The 25,749-nt window shown below is 43.5% G+C and overlaps 1 protein-coding gene across 1 annotated transcript in view; it reads right to left on the bottom strand.

The window, feature by feature from the left end:
• Positions 1 to 25,389, bottom strand: part of prom1a (prominin 1a) — a 59,651-nt gene extending 34,262 nt beyond the window's left edge. The window contains exons 1-2 of the mRNA XM_053428382.1: positions 25,152 to 25,389; positions 2,323 to 2,381 (exon numbers count right to left, since the gene is read on the bottom strand). Coding sequence (XP_053284357.1) covers positions 2,323 to 2,381; positions 25,152 to 25,389 — 297 coding nt within the window. The remainder of the gene's footprint in view (positions 1 to 2,322; positions 2,382 to 25,151) is intronic.
• Positions 25,390 to 25,749: the final 360 nt, after the last annotated feature.

Below are 25,749 nucleotides of genomic sequence, written 5' to 3'. Positions count from 1 at the left end.
CACGAGCCGCTGTGAACGAATTAATGATGCGATTCCTTTTTGTTGTTTTTTGTGTGTGTGTGTGTCCCATTTGGATTCATTATCTTGACTGGGATCATGTTGCTATTAAACTGGGACTGGGAGCTGCAAGAGACACATGATATTCCCAGTGACGTGATTTCCACACTAGCAAAAACAAATATTTTTTGCACTTATTAGTTTACATCTTTATTTTAATGTATATATAGTTTTTTGTAGATTTTCTAACCTGTGCTTTAGCAATTCGATAATGTAAATCAGGGAATAAAACAAACATAAAGAAAACTAAGAACTTCATTGTTTACTTTGTTGTTCTGTGTGTGTGAATTATTAAGCCTAAAGCTTTTGTCCACGGGCTAAATATAGTTTTAATCCGGACTAAGATTACACCGGGGCTTTCACCGACTAGCAAACCTTTTTAAAAGTGACCAGAACAAAACAGTAGCAGCTCGGACCAGAATGAGACTCGACTACATTTCATCTAGTGGCACATCGGACAGGCTCAGTCCTTTAGTTTCATGTAAGTCCTTCTTCTGATAAACAAGCCACAGTCATAAATTCAATCCAGTCAAACTTTATTGACCCGTGACTGTACCTAACTTCTTTATTTAAAAGTAAAACTAAAGAAATATGATGCTGAGGAGACAACAGGACTTTCTGCACTTGGAAGAGATTCTAATTGATGTTTTCCTGAATGATCTGTTTGAAGCACTTAATTGAACAGATGTTTTTTAAGCTGTGTCGGTGGAGCAGGTCAGTATGTGAAGATTTACAGTCGAAGAAAGAATTCTGCCAACATCAGCACGCTAAAGATCAAGTGTGTGTGTGTGTGTGTGTGTGTGTGTGTGTGTGTGTGTGTTAACATGTGGCTTATAAACTTGCTGTGGTTAGTGTGGTCATCAGGGAGGGAAATACTGCTGAGACGCAAATTAGCCGACCGACCAGAAGTTTCGAAAAAAGGAATTCACTATACGACCACTGAAGAGTTTTAATGTTGTGCTATACTTTTACAAACTGTCGGTCATTACAATCAGGAAAAACTCAACGAGCAGGACAGAGTTTGGAGCGTGCGGCTGAAAGAACACTCAAAGTATTGAATTCACAGATTCAGCAGTAAAACGAGACCAACTTAAATTCACCAAGCCAAACCCAAGTTGGTATTTCTTCCATTATATGTGGTTTGATAGGACGCTGAGAGGAATGTGGTGGTTTGTGCTGCACGCTGTCCTCCTCTGCCCCGACAGGACCACGAGTGCTCGACAGAGAAAGAAGGAAAACAGGCTATTATCTCTCTATACGATGAGTTTCCACTACTCTCAGATGAACCGTTGCATTATCCCTGATTGAGATGATGCAGGAGGATCACAGTCAGTGACGAGGAACCGTTTGATGAATGAAAGACGAAGGAGGTTTTCATCAGTGTCGCTGATGAAAGTCCGAGCAAGCCAAAGGGTGGATGCCAAGGGTGGTGGTGAGGTGGATGGTGAGGGATGGGTGGAGGTCGTAGAGCTGCACAACTAACCTCCTCTACTACAAGAATGGAAAAAGTAGCCAATGCATAGAGACACAAAGGATTTCTGCTTCAGCTGTGCAGCCCCACTGACTCGCACAGGGACAGGATGGAGCAGGACGACACAGGGGGACGGGGGTTTGACTGTAAATCCAGTGAAGTGCAGACTTTACCTGAAGGGTCAGCACTATGTTCTCTGGCTGAGGGAGGCCAGATCAGATGGAGAGGGCATGCAGAAGACAAAGGCAACTCAGCGTCAAAGAAAGAGCGAAGCCACAAAACAGAAACCATGTGGATGAAACAGAACAAAAGCAACACAAATAAAAGAAGTCAAAGTATTCACAAACCCAGCATGCATATCCACATCGTTGCATTTTGTAAATACTGCTCACAAACAGATGGTAGAATCCTCCATAATTAGGAAAAAAGTATTTCCTTTAGGCCTCAGCCACAAACAGAGAGCTGGAGGTTGTTATTAAAGTTGTTGTTTAAAAGAAACTCAGATGTTTTATCGTTCTCTAATTTCATACATTTTTCCAGAAGCAATTAGCGTTTCCTTTCTGGGGTTCCGGTGATAAGATCGACTCGGTTTACAAAAGCTATTAAGACCAGAACAGTCACAGACTGCAGAGCGTCTCCCTGAGGTGCACTTCTCGTGTAATTCATATCATATAGTGCTAGAAGTGATTAGAAAAACATGAGGCACTAAAGCAGACAAATAGATGAAGCAGAGCAATGGTTGTAAAACACACACAACCGCACACACACACACACCCTCACACACACACTCTTACCTTTTGATATTCCGTCTGAATGGCTCCAAATTTGTCCTTTGCCAGTTTGACGATCAGTTCTGCAGCAACACAGAAACAAGAAAAGACACATGAAGCAAACTGTTGGTGTTTTTCTGTAATGACAATACAACACACATGCTGGAGAGTTTCTACACAACAAGTTGAATATAAGACTTTTTCAGACCATAATGAAGGAAATTCAAGACCAATGACGAGAATGACAGATATGAAGGAATACCAGAGTCTCAGAAGAAGCGAATAATTCTGGAAATGTCCCAGAGATCTTGGAAACTACAGACTAGAGAGAGTCGTGATCCAGAGTCGAGTGAACTGAGATCTATTCTGACAACTCTTCTAAAACATACAATGAATTACAAAGAATTGTGAAAGGAACATTAAGGCAATTAATGCCTATTAAGACTACGTAATAGTTTAATGCATTTTATGTTTTTTTCGGCCTGAAATTGACATTTGATGGATAAAAACCCTGTTTCTCCATCAATTCCCTGTGTCATAGTGTGATTTCAGTGTTGGTATTTCTAGCACAACAGAAATCAGATGTGCTCCTAATGTCAGTTGTGTTGTTGTGCTCAAACCATTAATTTACACCTTAAAAACCAAATCTACCAGGTAACATGTAAAGTATATCAACAGCCCAAAGCCGACACTGAAATTTTAATAGAAAAATAATCGCACCAAAATCAAGATGAATCTTTACAGTGTATTAGTTTGAAAGCAGAAAATAACAATCTGCTTCTGAGACATTTGAATTCTATTTCCTAATAACTGAACTTTTTGGTATATCCGGTCCGGCGGTGTGGAAACTTCCCTGAGCCATCAGGAGCAGAATATAGTTTTTTATGGGAAGTAATTTCTGTCAAGCTGAAGCAGCAAGTTGACACTTTTTGACAAGATGGTGTCAGGAGATGCAGACGCACACTGACACTGCAGTGGCCCTTCATCCACTGCTCTTCCCTCCGGGCTTCAGGCCGGGCCGAGTCTGACAGTGTGAGCAACTCCTTCATTATTTATCAGTGGACTGACATCGTGTTAGGAGGCTGTCGATAGCCTGGTTCCCTCTGAGTCCCGGAGGAACCCTAATTAAGTCCCACATGACGAGAATGGTCACTGTCGTTATTGTTAGAATGACGAAATGTCAAAAACAAATTCCTATCAGCATCGGTAATGTCTGGAAATAACTGTATGAAAACAGCTGTTGGGCCTGATGATGCATCGGTTGGTAAAAATCTAAATCTCTAAAAAAATATGAGCCTTCCACAGACATCGATATCATATCAAATATCAGAGTTTATAAGCTTCCTGATATGAAAACTTTTAACAACAATGCCGAAAAGATCTGCCAAAATGTATATTAATAATACAAGTTATATATATTTGGATTTTCTTTTAATAATTGGTATTTATATTCAAGTTTACGGTTTATTTACATGAAAATACATGATTTCTTTGTAATAAGTGTTTCATAACTAAATCTAGGGAATCATTGCCAACTGTTTTTTGACATCAGCCAATATATTGGAATCAGAAATGTTTGCCCCCCTAACATCGATATCTGCATTTGTCCAAATCAATTGTTCTCTGATTAACAGAGTCTGTGCTTCACTTGGATCCTTATAGCTGCAGATGTGGAATTAAAAAATAAAGAAGAATAACTGTATTGACGCTCTAGTCCACGTCTTGACACCTGCATGTGTCTGAGCTGAAAATCAAGGTTTGCCCAAACTACATATTGTGGCCAATACAGGAACCAATAAAACTCAGATAAAAGTTTATATAAATAAAACCTAGTTCCTGAAGTCTTTGGTTTTCTGTTGGTTTTGAAACTATTTTAGAACTTTGATCCGGTTCGATCAACAAAAGAGATGAATTCCCTGAAACAGAACCAATCCGACCCAGCCTGACACGGCTCCCTCCCACGTCTCCACCTGCTGCAGTTCAGGCTGTGACTCATCATGAAGATGACAGAGGCAGGAAGTCTTCTCACAGGCGAGAGGATTCCAAAAATAAGACGTGAAAACACACTCTGGGTTTCTGTTTCATTTCTTCTGCAGCAGCAGCGTTTCTTCACTGAGGGAAGAATATATCCACAAAGAAGAATTGTTATGATTAATCACAAAACACACTAATGATTGTTGCCTATAATCCAAAGCATGAGATGTGTGTTAACATGAGGCAGATCCAGGGTCAGAGTTCAGCCGATGTGAGGAAACAGGAGCTCCTCGTTAGCAGCCATCACGTCTAATTGTCTTTTTATTGAAACATTTATTGACTCAGGATCATTTATTGTATTCCTCAGTCAGGCCTGCTATGCACTTTAGTAAAACCACAGGTTTGTACTGGAAGCACAACTTGAACTGGAGTTTCATACTGGGCTCGCTAAAGATAAGTCTGGGAGTCGGCTCTGCAAAGGAGTTTACGTTTGTTGGTTTGTTTGTTTGTTTGTTTGTTTGTTTGTCAGCAGGATTTCGCAGAAACAACTGAATATGGAAACAGATCCAGGAAGTTTCTTTAACATTGTGAGACAGGGTGTTCTTGACATTTTCACCAATTTCCTCTGGAATAATTCATGGATCTAGATAAAAACAACAGGGCTTGTATAGATTTATATTGGAGGCATTGGAAATAAACAGTTTAGACCTTTAGAACTGTGTCTCAATGAACATGACATATTTGATGTGATATTTAATGGGACTGTGTCGGAGCTGAAGTCTGTGATCCACTGTTCCCACCATGTTCAGTAGAAACAGGTCTGTTGTAGGTCAGCCTGTAAACATGCTGTTTGTTTCCATCAGTTCCTCCGCCCTCACACGGCTGACGGCAGCAACTATTGTGTGTCGCTGGTTGTGTTGTAAAACAATCCGCTCTCCAGGGAGAAAAGTAAAAGCACCGAGCTCGGCTATCATCTTCTCTTGTTGTGGTGAAGCTTTGTGTGTTTGTAAGACGCTCCTGACCTTGTGGTGAAGGTGTGTTCGAATTCCCCTTTTCCCCACAGGATGCAAACTGTAACCGAGGTAAACAAGAAGTGCACTATCATGCACCAGGCCTCGGGGGTGGGGGAATATTTTAAAAACATGAGAAGAGATGGTTCAGTTCTGTGCTGCTCTCACTGAGAGACAGAGGATTAAAGAAGATTACTACTGCAGCAATTAGTCAATCGATAGAAAATCAATTAGCACCTGTTTTGATAATGAAAGAATCAAATGTGGTGATTTAAAAGAAGGGAAAATCTCTTTTTATGATCAATAGAGAGATCGAAAAATGATTTATCTTCACCTGGTAGAAACCAGAGTGATGTTCACAGAGCAGTGAAAAGTTACAGGAAGCAGGTTTGAGTAAAGACTGGATTCTGGGGTTCACATGTCATCTCCAGCTTCAATCATCAAGACCTGACATTTCTAAAAACCCAGCTAAGGTCTGGTTGACAGAATTCAGAGAAATCCCAGCGGCATGAACGATTTCTCTGGAACCTGTAAGTCAGAGAAAATGAGTTTTACATTAACCACGTCGCCTGGGGCGGCAGCGCTGAAAGCTCAGGCTAATAAATGAATAGATGTTTGGGACATCAGCCAAGAGAGGAGCATCAGGAAATAAAGGAAGCTGTGAGAGGACGGAGGGATGAAAGAGAGACGGAGGAGAGAGGAAGAACAAAGAGAGGATGAGTGAGGGGGAAAAAATACGAGAGGTGAAAGAGAGAAAAGCGGAGAGGAGGGAGGGCTGGAATGAATCCAACCTCCGTTTTCCAGTGAGAGGCATTTAATCCCTCTGCATGAGTGAAAAGCTCACTTGATGTGAGAGTTTCCACCCACGTTAACTCTCTCCTGTCCGTCTCCTCTGCTTCCGCCTGCTGCTTCAACATGAATGATTCCATCAGGACACTGCGGCCTCTGACACCTGGAAACTGACCTGTGGTCTGTTTGTCCACCTTTCAGAAGCCTGCACTCAATGTGTGTAGGTGTGTGGATTAGGAACGTCGCTTTCAGCAAAATGCAAACTCAATATATCTAAATGTAAATGTACACGTGGAGATATCTATGTAAACTTGAATACAGCAGCAGACTTTGCTCCCTTTGCAGGGAGCTCAGGATAAAGCAGCCAGATGAGTGTTTCTTCAGGTTCACAGGAGAGGATTCTCTCGCCTGAGGAATCCTGCAGCTCTTTGTTGGTTCTGCTGCTCAGCATCAGAACAACAGGGGAGAACTAACTTGTCACGGTGCTGAACACTTTCAGAACTTTCTTTCTCACCAGGATGGAACACTTAATGAAGCATGTGGTGTTTATTACAGTAGCACAATTGGCTTTGAGGAGGAGGTTCGGTTAAGTTCCCAGTTGTGTGGATCTATGGATTTCACACTTTATAATCTAAGGTAGATAGAGAAGAGAGGTTGAATCAGGTCAAGAGGATGTGAGGGTTCCTGCTCCTCTTCAGTGGTACTTGTGTTTCTGAATCTTTTTATTATTGGATTGAATCCTCCCCAGCTCAGCTCAGTCAGTACCCCCCCCCCCCCCCCCCCCACACCCCCTGACAATGGTTCTTACAGTGATGGTTCTATAATGAGGCGGTCAGTGTGACCCAGAGGACGTCCTGCGGTTGTTATCGAGGCAGAGCTGTTGAGATGTCTGACCTTTGTAAACGCCGAGCCGAGCCTCTAACAGCTTCCACCCATTCAGGAATATCATGTAACATACGCTGTATGAAAAGCCAATAACCTCGTCCCTGTGGGAGACTCAGGTTCTTCTTCTCAAATAAATGTCATGAAAAAAAAAAACACAGGTCTTGTTAACAACGAAGCTCCTGGTGGGACGAGACGAGCAGCGGAGTGTTGACGTCCTGAAAATATCATTGTATTGAATCTCTGGTTTAATCTTTTACAAAAACTCGTGTCTTGTCTTCACCTTCTATTGAACACGGTTTGACTTTGACACTCAGGCTCTTATTATTCACGCTTGTAAAGTTGGGAACCAGAAAATGAAAAACTTTGTCTACTGCTGCACTTGAAAGATCGGTTTGAATGAACAAACCTGCAGAATTGAAAAAGATAATTAGAAAAACTGTGTCATTGCCTCTCTAATGTTGACAACACAACACACAACACACACAATATGATTTCATACTGTAGATGTTTAATGTATAAGTGAGGATTTTTTTGCTTGGTTTTAATATTTGACAGTTTTAAAAGTTATATTTAAATCTTAAGTGCAACATAAACATGTTTTTCACATCTTATACTCATATTGTATTTTAATATGTCCCATTCTTACCTAACCTCATTACATTATCTTTAAATGCAAACAACTTCAGTTCTCTTGTGTTTTTTCTCTTGTTTATAGGCTGATTCGTTGTTCTATTATCCTTTATTGTGTATAATTTACTAAGGGTAAAGGTCGTACATACAGCTTTTATTACATTTTATGTTTATGACATCCTATTTTGAGCTGTTTTTATTCTTCCCATCTGTTTTATTGCTACTTGTGCAACGCCCTTGACCTGCTGCTGCAACCATGTCCATCCATCCATCCATCCATCCATCCATCTATCCATCTATCTATCTATCTATCCATCCATCTATCCATCCATCTATCCATCTATCTATCTATCTATCTATCCATCTATCTATCCATCTATCTATCTATCCATCTATCTATCTATCTATCTATCTATCTATAAATCAAACAGTCAGAGATGTTTGGTTCTCAGTTTGACAAACTATTCAACTTTTTCCTAAATAACCTCATTACATCATTAATTGACATGCACCTACTAACAGCTGACACAGCTCTGGACACAAAACTCTTTATTGCTGTTGAATGCAGATTAGAGTGGTTTATGCTTTATAGTAAGCAGAGTTACAACATGGAGCAGGTGCACTGCAGGAACTGGACTGTGATTGGAGCAGATCGTCACAGACGTGCACCGTCTGCTACTAGAGACACGTTCCTGCTGCTGGAACAGGAGCCAATTGTCATTTATTTTAAGCAACTAAACGAGAAATTGAAAATCAGGGGTTGTAGAAGAGCTAAAGAGAGAAGGAAGGATCGCTGAAGCAGGAAAAAACAAAGATGTGGAACAGGCGGAGACAGATGGATGAATAAAAACAGGACTCGTGGGAGGAATGAATACAGAGAAGATTGATAAAGTGAAGGATGAATGTGGAGGAGGGATGGACAGGTGAGGGACAAAGTTGATGTCGTGGTTTACTAACAGCAGCGTGGCCGAACCTGTGTGAACTGCAGCACGGAGAATTCAAATCTAATCAACTTGCACCAACAGCCAAATCAACACAACTCTGGTTCTGCCCTTCCTAACCCCCGGCAGACCCCTGCGACAACACCCGCTGCTCACAGGCTTATTAAAACATATATAAATAAATAGGCCCGGCAACGAGATCCGCTTCCACACCACGACCACAGCGCAAACCAAACAGAACCAGTCAGGGATGCTTTCTCTTTTTTCTCGGAACACAGGGGCGGTGTAGCAGTGGATTCTCCCTGACAAAGTTATCTGAGGACACTCGCACAGAAGCGGGGAGAGCTTTGTGTAGAGAATTAAATTCACCAAGGGGGTTGTACCACTAATGCAGACTGGAAAGTCTCCATGGCGTTTTCCATCGCTGAGGTGACATAAACAGGATGTTTGCTCCTGCCCTCATCCTTCACACTCCTGTGTAATAACCCGTAGGATTTACATATAAATGCTTTTTGTCAGTTTAAAGCAGCTGTAATGGATTGTTATTGTCTCTAGTTACCACCCAGCTCTGCAGGTCCCCTCAGGTGAAAGAGCAATGAATCCATGTGCCTCACAAAAGTGTTGCTGCTCCGCATATAATGGACAAACTGTTGATTTTAGCAGAACTACAGACAAGTCATTTTCAGACGTGTCATTTAAAACCATAGCTCACAGGATCCTTAAAGACCCGTCACATATTCTGACCTGCATTCTGACCTGTTAGATGTTACGATAAATGTCAAGCTTTCATTCATCCAAAAGTCTATCACTCTACTCAATAAGGAAAACATGTTGTGTATCTCAACAACCTTTACACTGTGTCTGGCACATTTTATACTCTGGGCAGGTTTTAGATCTTTTAATCCATTAAGTGTTTTGTCTTTCTACGTGTTTTCAGGGCAGGTGCAATATTCAATTCACTTTTATTCTGCATGTATCTCCTTGTGTACTGTTTTTTGTGTTATTTACCCAAGGGGACAATCAAGTACATTTGAATTGATCGCAGTCAAGTCGTGTTGGTACCCAGGACACCTCCAGGTGCCTCCAGGACACCTCCAGGACACCTCCAGGTGCCTCCAGGACACCTCCAGGAGGCGTCACTGGGCCTCAGCTCTAGTGATCACACGCTGTGAATGTCCAGTAACACAAGGAGCTAAACACATCTGAGGGCTGTTTAATCCTTGTTGCTGTGCTGAATATTTACATTGAAGTAGGATTCTGCATATTCCGTCCACATACACAATAAATAGTGATTCCAATCACAGTCAGGTTTTTACATTGAATTCTGAGAGAAGACAGCTCTGGTATTTGATTGACAGAGGGTGAAAGTGGACAAATGGCCAGAGCTGAGTATAGGGAGAGAGACTATTGGGTCAGTGGCTGGTTGGTATTTGCTTTGCTTGACAAAGATGAAGATAAACCAGGAAATCTGATTATATATCATTTTCACAGTGAGCATCAGTTTTAGCCGCTCCTGTGTTAAGTCAACATGTGTGTTCGAGCTGGATCTGTCATGTCCAAGAGGTATTTTCACACTTGTCCGCTTCCAGTGTCTTTAGCAAGAGTTATAGTTTCCACAAATCTCTATTGCTTATCTCTAAAATGTAACTATTATATATTATCTTAACAGAAATTATGGTTATGCCTGCAACACTATGCTAATTATTCTAGTTACATCAAATCCTAACTTGGCAGCTGTCATCCAGTGAATGTCAGCACACCACTGACTTGACATTTAACTGAAATGCTTGTGTGTGTAGGTGTATGTGTGTGTGTGTGTCTGTCGGGGGCTGATTGTATCAAAGCCGACTTCCCATGAGCTCGGTGTAAAAACACCTCCGCACAATGTAAACACACTGTTACCATAGAATCGGAAACTATGTAGGCAGAGTGGGCTTTTAACACAACCGAGGGAAGGGAGGAGAACACACACAGACACACAGACACACACATTCTCTCTATCTATCTCTCTCTCTCTCTCAAACCTACAAGGCGCATGGACAGACATTTAATTTAAAACTGTTAATCTTTCTCACCGTGATCTCTGTGTAACAACGCTCTCACCACTGACACATGCAGGAACTGAGCGGTTTAGAGTGTGTGTGTGTGTGGGGGGGGGGGGGGGGGGGCCTCCTTCTTTGTCGTCAGTGCTGGTGTAACTAATACACACGGTGTTAGTTCACCTAGAAACGACTTAGCAAGCCGCGACAAAGTTATCCCTCCCATTTCAATTCAAAAAAGAATATTTCTGCTGATTCCTCCTCATGTTAAGAGATGTTCCGTGTGGGTGTGTGGGTGTGTGTGTGTGGGGGGGGGGGAGAGCACTTCACTGTGGCCTTGCATGTAAACAGCTGGAGTCTCTGCACACTCCACTTAATTCTGTTTTCACACAGCGGCCGGATGAATCCATGGGTGAGACGTGCTCATACAGGGAAGAAGCGTCCACACATCTCTGAATCTGCTCGGATCGGCTCACACGCACCGATACATCCGACTGTGAATACCATCCAGAGCAATGCACATCTACTATTTTAATAAAGTTGACAGCCGCCCCTCCAGTGGAAATCACACCGATGGTTAGAGATGCACGACAGTAGATGCACAAACACACACTAACACACACACACTCTCACACACTCACACAGATAAATCCAGGCGACATGGCAGCAGACAGTAATAAAGAATGTTATATTGCAAAGGGACTTGCTTCAATCTCATCCACAGGTTCAGAGAAATGAGGATATGAATCCTGCCGGTCTCTGAATAATAAACATGAACTCAAGGGATGTGACTACAGAGATATGCACAATATTAGTGCAGTGTAGTAGTATTCTTCAAGATGGCGGCGCATTAAAACCAGAAAGTGATGCTCTGATCTTGTATTAAATGCATCTACACTGACAATTTGACATATGCAGGACTTTTTAAATGACTTCCTTTAAGGTGAACTTTTTTTAATTTGTATTTTCACAGATTTCCAAGAGAATAACAAATCTTGGGAGAGAGAATCAGGCTCATTTGGGGGAATTGATTTCTATGAGTTAGCTCCTGGTGCAAAGGCAAATAAGGTTTGAGCCACTATACAGCTACAAACCTGTAACTGCCACCAGCGTGTTGCTGAGATCATGTGACATCAGTTGGGAATCAACAGTTTTAATAAAATAGTTTTACAGAGTCGTCCAAAGGAACATGAGGGATTTGGTGCAGATCCATAAAGACCACACAGGGTGTTGCTCTGTTGGCTTTGCTATGACACTTGATTGAATTTAAGGGGACTGAGGAGCATTGATTGCCATTCTACTTTATATTTGTTTGAGGCTTCAGGGCAAAACTGTGCCGACGTATTTCAAGGAGAAGTTTTGTGTTAAATATAAAAAATGTGTCCCATGGAAGTTATTCCAATCACATGCTGACACCCGCCTCTATATGCAAAGTGTGTAACTTGCTCTAGTTGAGTTATAAACAACATTTAAATGAACACGTTGGCATCTTGCACCAACATTCCTGTGACTTTCCCAAGCGGCCAATCTGACACTCACACCCTCGTTTTGCGAGCTGCCTGGAGGTGAAAAAAGCTTCCGTCTCTTTTTATGGGTGGAAAAATCACAAACACCTTCGAGGCGGATGTTTGAAAATGTTCATCTTATCCTCATTTGTATGATTTATTTCGACGAGACAACAAAGTGACGCTCTCTGGGATCAGGGATGCAGAGCGGAGCAGCGTAGGAGGATATGATGGAGAGAGTATTGCTTTGGGTCCGGCCTCATATCCAGACTATCTTTAGATGAGGTTGACCAACGTAGTCATTTCTAATGCTCTAAACCGTGTATTTTCTCAAAACATGGTGAGAGCTACAAGACAGAATGACAATTACACGTCAGCAAACCCCATTTGAGGTTGTACCAAGAGGAAAATAATAAGACATCTTCAACTTCAGAAAGCTACAGACCAACATTTGTCCAGAAGTTTGAAGAGAGCTGGTTTCATAATAGCAGGTTTTGGGATCTTCTGTCCACAGGCCTCTTTATTCTGACCTTACAGGCTAAGTAGGTAATTGACGGTCCAGGGACAAAAGGACAGTCGGTCTGCTGTGGAGTCTGTTTGGCAAGCTGACCACTAGACAACCAAGCGGATTGTCTCTGCAGTCTGACCCAGGCCAACAACATCCCAGATTACTGTCGGCTAATCAAGGCTGAGGCCGAGCTGCACAGGTGACGATGAGAGAAAGGAAAGGACACTACAGAGTGGGAAGGTGGATCCTGATCGTGGACTATGACAACAAGACTACTTGATATACAATATGTCTCCTCAGATACTCCACCGTTACTGACAAATCTAAAATGTTCTTATGTTTATATACTTTAAACATTGACACACTTTTCATTTATGTTAGTTTCTACTAGTCAATGTTGTAAATATTGCTGTGTTGATTTACACAGAGCTGTTATCGGGTATTTTGGTAGTTTTACTCTTGTAGGACAGAGGCGTACCTTGTTCAGCCTTATGAGACGGATTGTGATTTCTGAATATGGGCTATAGGAATAAAATTTGATTGATTGATTGATTGTTTGTGGAGAAGAACTTCCTCTGGAAAGCTGTTTTCACTCATTAACTGCCAAACAAAATCCCAAAAACTGGGAGAAGACACTTTTTGGACTTTGTCATTTGAAGAACTTGCAGGAGCCTGTGGAGGTCAGGTGTGTTCACATTCACAACAGCAGGACAATGTCAGGAACATTCAGATGAGGGGTGGAGTCTGGGTGGAGTGTGCAAGAGATGTAAAAGTGTTTTTGTGTTTTTCTATCATCAAAAACTCTTGAATCTCTCCTTCCTTCCAACCTGACCTCTTTGTCTGTCTTCTACATGAATATAATAATTATTTTTCAACCGGAGATATTTCTATTCATGTATTACTTCACCAGGAGGAAAAGAAAAACATCCGCAAAACACCCACCCACCACCTAAACCACATAGGGTCAACGCTACTTCCCTTTGTTGTACACAGTTGACCCACTGCCAGTCATTGCAGGCTTCATTACACATCCTGAAACTCCTCTCCGAGTTGTGACACGGCCACATTCCCGACCCGTGACACATCCCATTCAAGGGAGCTGTCAGCGCGCTGCTGAGCGACAGCTACAAGGACCTTGTCAAGCTGTGTGATGAGCGGCAGCCAGGCCAAACGCCACGGTGGCGAGGGACGGCCGTTCAGAGTCCTCCTCTCCGGTGTTGGCAGGTCGACCCCTCCATGCCACACATCTGCAGTTACAAACCCACCATGCCCCCAGAGTCCACTTGCAGCGGGCACCACTGCTGTCGCCAGTGAAGCGGAACAAAGAGACAGAGGATGCATGAGTTGCCATCCATTCAGCAGGGCTGAGCCGCTCGCCTCGGCCTCTTCCTGCTTGGCTACCCAGGCCTGACCCAAATATGACGTCCCTGGATGAGACTTTAGCAGCACCCGGGGAAGTGACAGCTCTTTCTCCAAAACACACTCCCTCCATTTATTGCTTCTCCCAGTTCTCCCCTTTCTTTAAATAAGCCGATATCTTCTCAGCCTTTCTTGCTCCCGTGATCTTTCGATTTTCTTCTCCGCGTCCGCCTCTGCCGTATTTCTCGACTGCTCTCTGTCAGATAGCCGGGAGCTTAAGCTGATGGTGGCATTATAATATTACCTTGAAATGTCTCAAACTTATCTTAATGCCACAGCTCTTATCACCCCTCACTTGCTCTGCTAATGTGCCAGCCCCTGGTTGAAGCGCACGGCGTTCCAAATGAGATGCATCTCTTCCCTCCCCGGAATCGAGGAGCTGTCAGTTCGGTCGATTGATCTACTTCTTCCCCTTCATACTGTACAAACACGTTTCAACAAAGAGACTCGATGGCTTTCCTCTTTTCAAAGGGAGTCAGGCAGCTCATTGCGATGCAGCGAGTCATGAATTCAACAGTTTGAATCGTCTTAGAAGAACTCAAAACAAAAGGTGAAACTCTGATTATAAAAGCTTTTCCTTTGAAGCACAAGTACTTCCAGGGACTTTGCCAAAGTAACCAAACACCTCATAACTACTGTTCTGACAGAATTGAAACACAAAGAGCTTTTTTGTTAAAGTTATTTAAGTGCAGATGCAGTGGCAGCAGCGGGGGGGCTGTGAGTCTGGATGACAACCGGCCCCGGGGATTCTCCGTTTGAAGGCAAAAGGCTTTTTTCTCTCTCACGTACCGAGTACAGAGAAGAGAACAGTGGACGTGTTGACACAATCAGGAGGAAGTGAACAATGTTTTTGGAAAACCTTGAAGTAATTGAGTCAATGAGATTCCAGATGGATGCAGTAGCTTTTAGTGCTTGAGTGCACTTTACGTGTTAGACATTATGTTTTGGGAACACGGTCACCTGACCAGGAACTGCAACGTCCTGGTTTCAGAATGTTGTTCTCTCTTGTGTCCTCCTCTAGTGTTGTCTGATAAAGATAAATCCCTAAATAAACCTTTTATCTGGGTTTAAATCTATAAGATCTTCTTTGCAGCTGCACTAAATTACACACTGAAAGATATCAGTCTCCAACATGTGCCAGATTTCATCCAGATTAATGAATTCTAATGAAAAGCTGATGAATTCAGGTCAACATCTTGATCTCCATGTGGATCTGTTAACCTGTGGGCAACTAAATCAAACGTGATTGGTCAAACCCAAAATCAAACAGATTCTGCACATTCACATTCTTCATAGACAAAAGTTTATTGATCACATGAAGAATCAATGTCTCATTTGTGGTCAAATATGTACATGGACAAATAATAGTCATTATTTATGTTTTCTTAGTTTGTAAAAAGATAAACCAGCGCTGGAATTTAATAGTATAATTAAATAATAAATACATTTGCCTGGGTTAAAGGTTAAAGTTGTATAGTTTGGAGCCGAGCTGAAGACAATAATAAACAGCTTGAGTTTTACGTCTTTACTTTCTAATTAGCTTGTGTGAAGTTAAGCTCCTTCATCGTATCGATTTCTTTCAGCTTGGAAACCCGCTCCTCTCACACGACCGGTCCTGAACTCGCTCTCCTAGCTTCACGCTGTCGTCCCATTAACCTTCAGCTGGTTTTTTCATGTTGTAACCGTTTGTCACATTTTCTAAATGGCATAATAATTACTTCAGGTTGAAGCGGTTTTCATTTCCAGCCCCTCGTCTTGTCTGCCTGAGCCGCCACAAAGACTAATCCCAGATTTGTGGATCCATTTCAAGAGTAACAACACGTAGCTGGAGGCTATTTTGATTATCTATTCACGGGACAGGAGCTGCAGGCGAGGAATTAAAGTGCAGTACAATATGACTTTTTGTGTTCTTATTATGGAGCCTAATCTTCTCTCACAAAGCCGGGGCGGCGGCGGCGGCTTAAATGTAAAACGAGTCGTGAGTGATGAGAGCGGAACCACGTTTGTATCTTTGACCCGAATGGGCAGAAATTAAAAGTGTTTTTCTCGTCTTTCACGAGCGAGAACAAGATCCAACGCAGTGTCGAGAAGATTGAGAACATCAGGTCTAAATAATTCAGACGATAATTGGAGGATTTATGTTCCTCGGTGACACAAAGTAAACAAATTGAAAAATTTGGGTTGGTCAATTATCACGGTTTCCAATTTTCCACATCAATTTATCAGCTGTGTGCAGTATAAAGTGTCCTCAGGTGATAAGGATAAAGATATATAGAAGATATATAAGTGTGTGTCACCTTAACTGTTTATAAAGATTGACGACATGAAAGACCCTTATAGTGAAAAAAACAACGACCAGCGCCCCCAGGTGGCTGGCTGCAGGAAAGGTTATGCGCCCCACCTCCTCCATGTTAGCAGATGGGACAAGAAAACACATCCAATCTTTCATCCAAGATAGTTTCTCTGTGTTCATATTTCTCTCTGTGCCAAACATGCTTCCCGAGATTTGTTAAAAGGGCGTTTGGATACTCAGCTCCATCAATATTTCGCAAACACGTTTTAAAACTACGAGATTTGAATCATTGAATGCTTTTAAATCCATTTTAAAAGACAAGGAACTGGAATCGCTGGGATGACAATGTTTTTGACCGATGCTGCAAGTTGCACCTTAATACTTGTTTTATGTTGTTAAATAAAGGTTACAGAAAGAATTTATAAAATACATTGATGGTAATTAGATATTTGATGCTGTAAAAACAGGATGGACGTCATTATTGACACTTGAGACTGGCTCACAATTGCCGGGACCTCGTTACCACACCATGATCATTACTGTGTACGTGGTATTTTGGCCTGATTCACCATCCTCCATTCCCGTATATACAATCTACCATGTCGACATACATCTCATGATAAAGTGTAGGAACAAGCAGAAAGATAAAAACCTGCTGTATAATATCATATGTGTGCGTATTCACTCGATTGCGTCTTCAACACCTGATGAAAACCTAAACTCTGCTGAGGTGACACGTCCCCCCCCCCCCCCCTTGGCGATCAGCTGGCATTTCGCCGGGGGCCACTGAGGCTGAGCCAGGGTCCTGAAGCGTCCCAGATCCCAGGGCCGTCAACTGTCAGAGCCGTGACATGACTGAACCGGACAGAGGCACAGCGGCACTGCAGAGGAGCCGGGCACATCACTCTCTGCTGTACAGATGCCACCGCACCACCGGGGCAGGGAACATGGCAGAGAGGCAGAATTCTGGTTTGACAACTGCTTCCTGTTCAGTGAATCAGGCTCATTTATTTGGACAGAGCATGAGATCTAGTAAAGAGCGTCACCTTACCTCTTTGTTTACATGGTTATATAATTAGATGACATGATCGTAGGAGTCCAGTCGATGAATCTTCTAGTTCGAGGGTGTTTGTAACAGATGGAAGTTTGGGTGAAGTTTAAAATATTGAGGGGATGAATGTGTCTCTCTCACTCTGACTGGTTTGTGCCGGGGGCCTCAGGGCAGATTTCTAATCCCACTGACCAACAACATGATCCTGACTTTACTGTGTGTATAAGAAACGAGGTAACATTAGCTTTGTGTTCTCTAAACTGCTTTTTAACAAATATGATGCACAAATGAAAATGGAACAAACATTTCTCAGGATTTGATAATTAATAAGCGGCTGAATATTACTCATAATTCTGGCCATATTTGAATCTGCCCTGAGGACAGGAACACAAGTATGAAATATGCATCGGCAGTGTTTTAATATTACCAAGCACAGCTGCCACTTCATTTATTAAGCAGCGCAGGTGGCGCTCGGACCAGCGTGGTTCAGATGGATGACAATGAGAAGCACTAATTAGAAATCAGACAGAACAAAGACTAAACACACAACTAACACAAAGTGCTGCTTCCTCTTTCATGTCAACAGGACGACTCTGTGGGTAAAGCAGGCGAGAAGCATCAGAGAGATCCAGAGAGTCTCAGGGTCGTTCAGGCAAAATGATGTCATAACAGGAGATGACGGAGAGCGGAAGAGAAACTAGAACTTCTGGTTTTCGTAGGAAAAAAGTAGGAACAACCAGAGTCATTACACAAATTACAAAGAATCCTGTCCTGGAACAAAACCTGGACATCTGACTTGTCTATAACGACAGCGGGAAACAGAAGACTTTATAATGAAGAAGTGTTCATTAAAAAGTCTTAAAGTGTTGATTTTATTCTGGTCCTTACTAAATCTGATAGAGGAGCTGTAGCTTGAGTAACAACAAGTGAATTATTTTTTAAACCTAGAAATCATCATAGTTTCAATTCTTGTAAAAGTGCTGAGTTGCTGGAGTAGCTGGTCACGGACAATAAACCCCCGGAGCATGTTTTGCTTTTTCAAAAAGACTAAAGAATGAAAAGCTGAATGAGAGCAGATAGTAAGTAACTTGTGGAACCAGAGGCTTGTGAGCTCGATGTTACCTCCATCATCCGTCTATTCAGTCTTCCATCTATTCTACTGCTGCTTACCCAGAGTCAGCCGCAGTCAGATAACTTTTCCGAATTGTCTAAATAAAAAGCTGACACAGTTTCAGTGTCATTTCTGTCCCGTGTGTTTTTGCGCCGTGTGGCCTTTGTCTGTCTGAATGTGCCACTGAGCTGCCACTGCCATCGAAGTGCGTGGCTCTGTATGTGCAGCTGAAGTCAGTGTGACCCTTTAACCTCCACACACCCCGAGCATCTGAGCTCCCAGTGCACCAGCAGGGAAACTCCCACACAGCCACACAGCCACATGCACAGGGAGGTACTGGGATTGGATACGAGCTGTGGATCACCAGTGTTTTGGGATTGAGACTGAGCTGATATTCACTGCTGGTCTCTAAAGTACACGTCAAATGAATGTGTGTATTCAAATGACATCACATACTTTGTACAACTGAGGATGAGTTGTCCATCTTTACACAAAGTCTAGGATTTCAAAATAAAATGAGCTGGATCCAGGAGTCAGAGTCCGATTAAAACACATCTGCACTGATCTGTGCTGTGATGTAGAACATGGGTGTTTGACAAAAATATCTAAATAGGACATGGAACCTTCATTTCTTCAAGTCGTTGGTGTATCCACATGTTTTTTTTGAGACATGATGATTGCAGATTTTAAGGCCGAGCCTCTGATCTCTGCAGACTGCTGAAGAAATCCCTCATTAGGAGAATGTTTGCAACTGGCCTCGAAAAATGCTGAATAATAAAAACATAATGACTCATGACTTAATTCCCCTGTTTTTTCTTCCCAGACTCAGAGCTAAAGTGTTTCTCCCTGACTTCCTGTTAAACAATGGGTCAGCGGAGACAGACGGACGCTCAGGTCGTTGCTCAAGGGCACTTCAGCAGAGCAGGTGCTCGTAGTCGAGCGGCGACCTTCCGGTTAGAGAATGTTTACTTTTATGATTTTAAAGCAAAGCTGCAGCATGAAAGCGATCGACTGTTTATATTATATTAATATAAATGCTTTTTAGGCAATTTTTTAACTCCAGGTTTGCTGTTGTCAGCCTCGGTTTTCTATTGAAACACACATTTAAATTCACTAGATCTGGATTTTTAGTTGGATCAACACCAGGTTATCCTAGATATAGGTTTCAGGATCCATGAATTATTCTCTGACAAATCAACGAATATGTAGGAAAACACTAAATCTTACAAAGTTAGAAAAAGAGAAAAAAAAGTTCCTCCAAATTTAATATATTCTTTCCTGAACCATCCCAGCGAGCTTCATGCTAATGGCTCCAGTGGTTTTCATGTAATTCTGCAAACAAACAAACACAATCTCCTCAGTGGAGGCAGTTACAGACTCACACCTGGAAGCCACACAGAACAACCCCCGTCTGACCTTTGGGTCACAGAAGGTCACTGGAGCTGCTTCACTTCCCCATCACACAGTCCTGCTTCCCTTACTCCTGTAAATCCATTCTAACCTCCTATTCCATTATGTCTCTGTAACCTTACTTCTAACCTCCTATTCTATTATGTCTCTTTCAAACTTCCCAACATTTAAAATGTTATATTTTGTATAGTTATCGACCTCAAACATCAAAATTAAAAACCAAAGCAGCAGAACAAAGAAAAGTTGGACCCTTATTCCTGAGTGTAGTTGAGCTTCATCAGAATTGAACCTTCAGAGGATCTGTACTGTCACCGTTTCCTCTTCACAGGATGAAAGTGACAAAAACACAAAATGTCTGCTGCTTTATAATTCCATTAAATCTCTGATGCACTTCACAAAGCGCTTGGATCTCTGCCTCGTCCCTGGTTAGAAATCTTTTGATACGTTCTCCTCGGGTTTCTTTCATGTCTCCGTGTCCTTTGTGACGCGGCCTCAGAAAAAGGAAAAAACATCTTTTGATGGGTGTTAAATAACCAACATCAGGTGGGATCCTATCACCGGACCTGCATGTTTCCATCTCGCAGATTGTGCAGTGATATTTCGCCTCGGATCACAGCGGTGCAGTGAAACACAAGATTCATAAAGCAACATCACGCCGGCCGATGGGTTTCCCTGGCAACTGTTATTGTCCTTGAATTAAAGCCAGATTCCCACCAGTCCTCCGGAGCCTGGGCTGCACCTCGGCGAGGTTTCTTGAGAGGAGGGAGCACAGACACTAATGAGGAAACAGCTTCCAACGGGGTTTCTGATGCACGACAGCGGCTGGCATCGTCTCCCCAGCCGCGCTCATCCGGAGGGGGGGGGGAGGAAGTCCTCTATTCTATTCTATGCCGACTTACACCGAGAGTAATTACACGACACGGAAAAAACTAAAAGGAATCCGGGAGGCCCGTAAATATGTTAGATTTACTGTTTGTGTTAATGAGCTTGAACGGAGTGAGGGAGGTTTTCCCTTGAAGCTGAAGGTCACAGGCTCCTGACGTGCGTCCTCCCACGGGCACGTTCTCCACCGAAGTGTCCTTGAGCAAAACACACCGACACTTTTCAACTCGGCCCCTGTGAGTCGAGCTGGAAACAAGCATCAGAGAAAAACCTCCAGATTCCACAGACCCGGCTTCATTATAGATTTAAGATACATCATCTGGAAACCATGAATGCAAATAGGAAATTCAATGTCAACCCCGATCCAAGTGTCAACCCAACGTGTTGGCATTTTGTTCGGTGGCCATCTTGGTTTTTTAAAACCAGAAGTAACCATATTTTGAGGAGCGGGGGGTGGAGTCAGAGCTCAAGGACACTGCACCCATTGGACAGTACTAGCTGCCAATCACACGGTATACACGCCCCAATGCATACAGTGCTTTATGGTCTATTTGAATATATCTGACCAATGGTGTCGCCCTCTGCTGATCGTCTGAGAGAATACAGGTTTTGGGCACTTCCCTATCGGCTTCACTTTCCAGTCTACGTCCATTTTTATATACAACGAATGACTATTTCACAAAATAAAGGAAAACTTTGATCTCTTGGCACAAGAGCATGAATGTCTACACAACATTTGATTCAGTATGTGTTGAGAAAATTCAGTCCACACGTACAATGAGGATTATATAAAAACCTTGTTCAGCCAAAACAACCAGAGCAGCCAACTCCCTCCTCGTTTTAAACTGTCCTCTCTGCCACGTGCCGGATGAATAAATTAATATCCTGTCAAATTAAGGCCTCAAATACAAATTAAGTCTCAGCCTCCGTCGGGCGATGCAGGTTGTGAGGAAACAGAAAAATAACTTTTTCCTTTCCCTTCTTTCAATGTCATTAAACTTCTCAACTCGCAGCTGTTTCCCAGCAGCCTCCTCTGGCACATCAGGCGCCTAATGTCGCGCTCGCCATTAACGTCCCGTCGAATCAGCACCAGGAGAATGTGAACGTTTACGTAACCGTCACCTCAGTCTGAGTGACACGAGGCCGCTCCTCTAACAGCTCCATTAAAACAGCAGTGTTTCATATTCCGTATAAAAAGGGTTATGATCTTGGACACGGGGGCATGTGTGTGTGTGTGTGTCGGCATGTTACAGTTGTGTGTTGCTGAGAGAGAGAGAGTGTGTGCGTGGGTGTGAGGGAGGGAGGGAGATGGAGGGGTGGGGGGGGGTGGGGGGGGCGTCAACTGCTCCTGCGGGCTTCCACGCTGCAGTGAAAAGCCGTTAGAAAATGTTGGAGAGAATATGTCAGTGTTCATTTGCTCTGTGTGGGTGATCGTGATATACATTCGTTACTCTCATCGCTACTAACACCTCCAACGAGTGGCTCACACACTTTGATACAGAGGAGGAAGTTGTCGGTCGAAGGCATTGAACACACACGTGAGATCAATGGACGTTTTTAAAACAGTTACTGCACAGAGGGAGACGTGATGGGGCGTTGGTTTGAATCGTACAGCGACATAACGGCACCCAGCAGAGCCGTTCAGGGTTCGAGACACTTAAACAGCAGATAGGGGCTGAGATCTGGATGAGTTGTCATGAGCCATTCCTGCAGGTGATGTTTAGAGATGCTCTTCAATGCCAGCGACATCTGTTTTTGGCAACTTCAGGTTCACTTAGAGGCTTTTTTAGTAACTTTCACGATCCAGCGGGAGGTGGAGGCACCACCCTGCCAGGTGCGTTTCAAATCAATTACATTTTTATTTTCAAAGGCCACATTCACACATTGAAAATTTGGCTTCATGGGGCGTAACGTGGTGCGACATCCTCTGTCCTTAACCCCCCCGACAGGAGCGAGGAGAAACCAAAAATAAACCTTTTAACAGGGGGAAACATGCAGGAACCTAAGAGAGAGTCCTGAGTGAGGGATCCCTGAATCGACAGATGTGCAGTAGATGTTGAGTGTAACTGAGCACATCAACACAATTATTATTAATGAAATTATATGAAAAGATATGTGTAGTTGGCATGTTCTCTCTGGGGTTTGTCCTTTGGTTGCTCCAGTTTCCCCTCAGAGTCCAAACACATCCAGGTTTTCTTAATCTGAGACAATAAACTGGCCGTAGGCGGGACATGTCTCCATATGTCATCCATCCCGGGGGTTTAACTGTCCATGTTATACCTCATCTTCCACCCAGTGTGACTGACTCCACACCCCCCCCGCCCTCCCCTGCAACCCTCAAAAGATAAGTCATATAGCTAATGAAAGGATGGATGGAATCCAACTGATGCTGCATTTATTTTAAGGCCAATATTGTTAATGATGTCAAGGAGTTTGAAAATATCTCACAACATTGACCATCGGGTGAAGTGAGCAAAGTTTAGAAAGCTATAAAAAAAGAGTTTTATCCAAAACTGAAATCACTCCAAGGGAGCAAACGTTCAACAAAGAGCAACACAGAGAGATGTTGGAAACTTTTTAATGTGTTTTTGAGGTTTAAATAATAAATTAAATTTATATAATTGATGAACCGCTCATTTATTGAGGTTGTGGCTGGTTTTCTGGTTCTAGTTTCTCAGATGTGATGATTTGCTGCTGTTTTATTTGATACTATTGCAAATTCAATATCTTTGGTTTATGGATTGAAAACAATATAAATGTAGATTTCTTCATCGTATTTTAGAGGCTGAATTCAAAGATTTCACAGTTGTAATGATGCACAACTAATCGATTGTAAAAATAACAAGTTGAATTGTAGTGGTCTTTGCATAAGAAAGACAAACTGATCTTCTCACTATACCTCGAAAGTCCATCTGCCATTTGTCTTGTGTTCTTGGATGAACTGTCTCTCTAAAGCGCGACCACAAGATATTAGTAGTAGATTTGTTTTGCCGTTTCTTTGCTCGAGGACTCTGTGATTCATTCTTGAAATGTCTGCTGGACGGAGGTTAACTCCGTGGCTAACCACAGGCTGAACATCCACCCAGTCTCAACAGAGCTCCACTCTGAGATCTGCACCACCTCCAGTCACAGAACCACTGGAGTGGAAACCATTCACTGATGTTTTTCCTCCCGTGTCTTGTAGATTTTAATGTAACTCACAAATGATGTTTCCCAACAAACGGCACGGTGCACAAGGGATTTCCTGTAACGCTCTGGTACAGGAATAACATGCTGGGCAAATCCCAGTGGTTTGCTGCAAACCTCCAAACCAGACCTGACAGATCACTGGATGCTAAATATCCTCACATGCACCTCGTTTGTGCCATTATCCTGAAACCTAAACACAATAACAACAAATCCCCCGGGGCCTTTTCCAATGACTAAATATGCACAACTGTTTACAAGATGCTGGATTACTGTGTACGACCGTTTCCGCATGATTTCCATTCTGGCTGTTGCATCATTTGGAAGATGCACCCTTGAATGAACTAACAGCCGAGCAGGGGTCTGTGTACCATAGGATTAGGCCGTGAGCCCCTAAGTGCTGGAGACAAACTGGAAACTAAAAGGCCAACAACATATGGCACAGGGGTTTATGGGATTACGCAATTACCAAGGTGACTCAGGGAGCTGTTAATCTGCAAAATGTCCCCGAGGGGAGTATATGGACCCTGGGACTGGGACGCATGGAAGGGGGGGGGAGACACGTATGTTTTGAACGTCCACGACCCGATTAAACGCAGACACCACTTGTGTGTTTGGTTTAAGCCGTCAGGTCTAATTGTGTTAAATGTGGAACCGTGCGTCCTGACGCGCTCGGTGCGTCTCCAACGAACGTTTCGCTCCCTCATTCGGGCCAAAAACACACAACAACAACAACACCAACTGTGGCTTGTGTGTGTGTGTGTGTCAACGAGAACACGGTGCAGGCAGCAAGAGGTTCATTAAGTGTAATTAACCTGACACAAAGTGCGCCCCGGGCACAGGCACCACACTCATGTCAGCTCGGATGCGCGCAAATCAAACCGCGCGCTGCGTGGAACTGCTGCGTGACGCACGGATTGGACCACACGTCCGTGAGAAGACACTGCTCCTCCGATGTTTGAGAATCATTCATGAAAAGCAAATTAGACTCGTGTGTGTGTGTCTGTGTGTGTTTGTGTGAAAGCGTGTAGAGTCATCTGGGTTTTCATATAATCTGACGGGGAACCGTCTGGATTTAAACGGAACCCAGTGAATGTGGATGATGCGCACACAGTGTTTTGTACCAACACAATCACAGGTGTTTATTCCCAGTTGCATCCCATCTCTCCCACACCCCCACAACCCTCGGGGACTCCGTGTACCTGGATGAGGAGTCTTACCTTGTGGGAAAGCGTTGGGCTGCACCGCGTACAGGAACGTGTGCACCATTTGGAACAGGATCCCGATCGGCCCCGGCTCGTAATGGGCCAGAGTCTCGTAGAGTCCCGCGGGCACATAACCGAAATCCAACTTTCCCGGGGGTGGCAGTCTCCGCGGCTCCGTCTCCTGCTGGAGTTCAGCGGCCGCCAGGAGCAGCAGCCCCGGCAGCAGGAGGAGGAGGATCCCGCTCCTCCACATTGTGTCCAAGCGACAGATAACCAACCCGAGTGATCTGTCTTCAAACTGGGGTCAAACGAAGCCGAGTGAGCGCTGGAAGCTTCTCGTCTGGTTCCCTGTCAAGAAGAGGAGGAAAGGGGCGAGAGTAGAAAAGTGTCCCGGCGGAGGAAGGACCGCAGCTTCTCAAGTGGCGCTGCCCGCGGAGAGGCTCCGTCTGCGCATCGTTCCCCCGCAGATCTGAGGCTCCACCGATGGACGCGAACCGGGCGATCTTCTCCCCCCCCTAGTCTCCGGTCTCCAGTCCCTCCGAGATGAGCGCGCCTGTCGCTGCCGCTCCGGCATCCGTGCGTCACGGGAGAGGGCGGGGGTGCGCGCCGCCGC

The sequence above is a fragment of the Pleuronectes platessa genome, chromosome 8 (genome assembly GCF_947347685.1).
Source record: "Pleuronectes platessa chromosome 8, fPlePla1.1, whole genome shotgun sequence".
In the NCBI taxonomy this organism is placed as follows: domain Eukaryota; kingdom Metazoa; phylum Chordata; class Actinopteri; order Pleuronectiformes; family Pleuronectidae; genus Pleuronectes; species Pleuronectes platessa.
This window is presented reverse-complemented; position numbering and strand designations above follow the sequence as displayed.